At 40.9% G+C, this 3,637-nt stretch overlaps 1 protein-coding gene across 1 annotated transcript; it reads right to left on the reverse strand.

Annotated features, from left to right (window-relative positions):
- Positions 1–846: 846 nt before the first annotated feature.
- Positions 847–3,351, reverse strand: LOC133457553 (nuclear factor 7, ovary-like). Its single transcript, XM_061736928.1, has 2 exons — positions 3,083–3,351; positions 847–2,951 (listed from the first exon to the last, which is right to left on the reverse strand). The coding sequence occupies exons 1-2, from the start codon at positions 3,341–3,343 to the stop codon at positions 1,650–1,652; spliced, it is 1,563 nt and encodes a 520-aa protein (XP_061592912.1). The 5' UTR covers positions 3,344–3,351; the 3' UTR covers positions 847–1,649.
- Between the last annotated feature and the right edge of the window lie 286 nt (positions 3,352–3,637).

A 3,637-nucleotide genomic window follows, 5' to 3' on the forward strand; every position in this document is an offset into this window, starting at 1 on the left:
TCGGGTACGACCCTTTTCCGACTGCAGGCTTTCCTCAAGGAAAACCTAAACTTGGCTGCCGTTTGCAGGATCAACCTGCTGAAGAAATAAAACTCAAAAGATTTATTGGATGTTCCACTTTTATTAATAGAAGCTAATATAGATAATTGTTCATTAAAATAAACACAGTTCTAGTTGATTTACACAGATGCAAACAGGAGTCAGAGTTCATGACCACCAAGAACTACCGGTAGTTTAGTTGATCCAACACCGTTAACATGATTAACGTCTTTGAATCGTAGTGATGTAAGTCATCTCAATAAACTAAAACGCACTAAAATGATATCAGGAGATCAGTTTTACAAAATGTTTACAAAACATATTTGTTAATGATTCATTCATTCATTAAGAAAAAACAAGCACAAAACCCCCAAACACCGTAAAAGTCCCACACGACAGTCACATTTACACGTTGCACCACAGAAACCGACAAAACCAAAGAAAAACAATCAAAACACATTAATCATCCAAAATAAATGCAGAATCTATCATTACTACAAAAAATACCCCACCTGACAAAATTACAATAAGCAAAGAAAATAATTCAAATTTGTTCAAAATAATAAAAACCTGCAAACAAAACCAGAGCGATTTTTTTCCCCTGCATATATATTAATGTTTAATACCAAGTATGGTAAAAACCTAAAGCATATATATGCATTTTAATATATAACATATTTTTTTCTAATATATATATATATATATATATATATATATGTATATATATGTATATATATATATATATATATATATATATATATATATATATATATATATTTTATTGTAATTAATATAAACATATGTGAGGGAGGTCGGGGGGGGGATTCGGGGGGGGGATCTGCTGCTAGTTCTGAGAGCAGCAATTGAGAGAAACACAGAGAACAACAGGCACACAAGCCTTTAAATCAGTAAGAGAGAAAACAAACAAACAGCAACCAGTCCAGGTCCCTAAGACTGAATCAAAGCTAGAATACTGACATTATCTGTCCCTGGAACTGCGGAGTGAGTACACTGAAAAAAATACATCTAATCATGTAAATATAACATATTTAAATCTGTGATATTAACAATTAAAAATGAAGTTTGTTGCTTTACATGAAAACATCTAGTTTTGAACTTAATCTGCATTTGTTCAAAAAACAAGACATTATTAATTTTTTCCTTAACCAGCAGTATTTCTGTAATCCCAGTAATCTTTACATTTACACACAAACAACAAGCAATGATCTTGTTGTATTTACTTTTACTTTGACAGTTTTAATCTATTGGGCAGATTGACCAACGTTTAGATGAAACATGTTTTATTTGTTTAAGTAGAACAAACACAGTAAAAAATGTCTGGCTTGATCTACTTTAAAATAATTAAGGCGACTTTTTCTCATGAGATTTTTATGTAGATCAAGAAAGACTAGTCTTTGTATAAACTACTTAAGTTTTAGTATGTACAAAATTCATTTGCAGGTAAAGTCAACTTGATTTTGATAAATAAAGTAAACTTAACACAATTAAGTTGACTGTACTTGTAAAATGTATTAGCCCCCCGCCCCGGGCCGATGAGGCGAACACGGGTGGAGGAAACCCTCGCTCTGGTGATGAGAGAGTGGGTGCGACTAATGCGGCGGGGGAGCAGCGGCGGCGGCGGCAGCGGCGGCGGCGGCAGCGGCGGCGGCGGCGGCGCGGCGGGGGCGTTGGCGGGGGGGCACTTTACCACGTTTGGCTGTGTCCATCTGCCTACTAAATTCTGAGCGGAAGTCTAAGAAGTCTAAGGTATTAGAACCGTTGACCCTTTTTGAGTACCAGCACACTGACACCGGGACGTTATCATCATACTCTCCAATGGTCAGATATGCAGGTTCTGACACGGAGTCACTGAGGGTTAAAGAGTGAATATGTTTAATGTTGTCTGCATTGTAGAAGGACAGCTCTTTGGAAGAGCAGTTCAGGTACACGCCGATCTTTGTAGGACTGCCTCCAAGTTGTTTCTGCTGACACTGACCCTGATCAGAGACGCTGTAGGTGCTACCGTCATATTTCAGGAAATAGTTTTGAAGCCCCAGTTCCCAGTAACCCTTCCGTCCAACATCAATCTCCCAGTAATGCTCCCCAGAGGTGAACTTATTGGTGCTCAATACAGATGTGTAGGTTTGAAAACGTGATAATAACCTACTCAGTGGACTGTTCTGTCCATACAGGCATTTCTGGCAGGCGGAGACGACACTCCGGCCGTCACTCGTCACAGTTAGAAAGTGATCTTGGCTTCTGAGCTGCATCTGTTCTGCTCGAGGCTTGATCACCTGCAGCATCTCCTTCCACATGAAAAGCTGCAGGTGACTCTCATAAGGACCCATAGAGAGAGAAGATCTCACCACTTGGGGAGGTTCTATTGGTTTAGGTCTATCCTTGGCAGAACTACTGCCCCCATGAGTCCAGCTGTGTAAGAACATCTCTGGCTCAGTGACCTTCAGAACTGATGTCATCTTTTTATCCCACTCTCTGCCTTCCATCAAAACCGTTTCCATGACATTTAAACTTTCAGTCATCTTCTGAACCTCGTTGTTCTCCTTCTGTTTCAGTTCTTTCTTGATCTTCTCCTCCTTCTTCTTCAGGAACTGGTGCATCTCCTCAAACTGGCTGCTGATTTGCTTCATCAGCTCCTCAGACTTCTCTCCGGTTTTTCGTATCTCCACCTTCTGTGTCTGAGCCAGTTTTTCTACAGAAAGGTTTTCAGCAGAACCTTGTTGCTTGAGCGTCTCCACTTCCTTCCTCAGTGACGCAGCAGCTTCTTTGACGGGTATGAAGTGGTGTGTTTGGTGTTTCTGACTATCTCTACATATGATACAGACCAGCTGCTGATCTGTGACGCAGAACAACTTCAGCTTTTCTTCATGCTCAGGACAAAACCACGTAGGAACCTTTGGAATCAATAAAGCAAAAAAACACAGTCATGTGACCAGCCTGATATTAATGACACGTTAGCCTCCGTATCCCCCGGGTTCTTACATAAATCGGTCGGTAAAGGCGATTAATATCCATAAAATCTCACCTCTTTGTCAGTTCCACCGTCCGTCTTTAACTTCTCAGATTCTTTGGCTTTCTCAGCGAGACTTTTCAGAATGTGACTGGTTGTGAAATGAGTCTCATCAAAAGTTGTCCTGCACTGTGGACATTGCTGCTGTGAGCTCAGAGACACAGTGATACATTCTCTGCAGAAAGAGTGTCCACAGACGAGGATTACCGGATCACTGAAGATACTCAGGCAGATAGAACAGGTCAGATCTTCGGAGTAGGAAGAAGACGATGCCATCTTTGCTGGTGCTCTGCTCGCTCTGAAACAACTTTCTGTGCAACCGGGATGTACAGACAGGTTGTAACTCCACCCTTTCAGGTACAACTGGAACTAAACTTAAAACACGTCACCACACCTAACCTGAACCAACTGAAACTAAACTTAACACACCTAACCTGAACCAACTGGAAACTGCTGTGAAATGTCTCCTCCCGGTGGTGAAAGGCTGGAATCGCTTCAGCAGGGACACTGTGTTGCAGAAACTAAACTAAAGTTGCTGGGAAGGAACCGGGGAGTAATTTTGATGCTTAC

Source organism: Cololabis saira, chromosome 12 (assembly GCF_033807715.1).
Source record: "Cololabis saira isolate AMF1-May2022 chromosome 12, fColSai1.1, whole genome shotgun sequence".
In the NCBI taxonomy this organism is placed as follows: domain Eukaryota; kingdom Metazoa; phylum Chordata; class Actinopteri; order Beloniformes; family Belonidae; genus Cololabis; species Cololabis saira.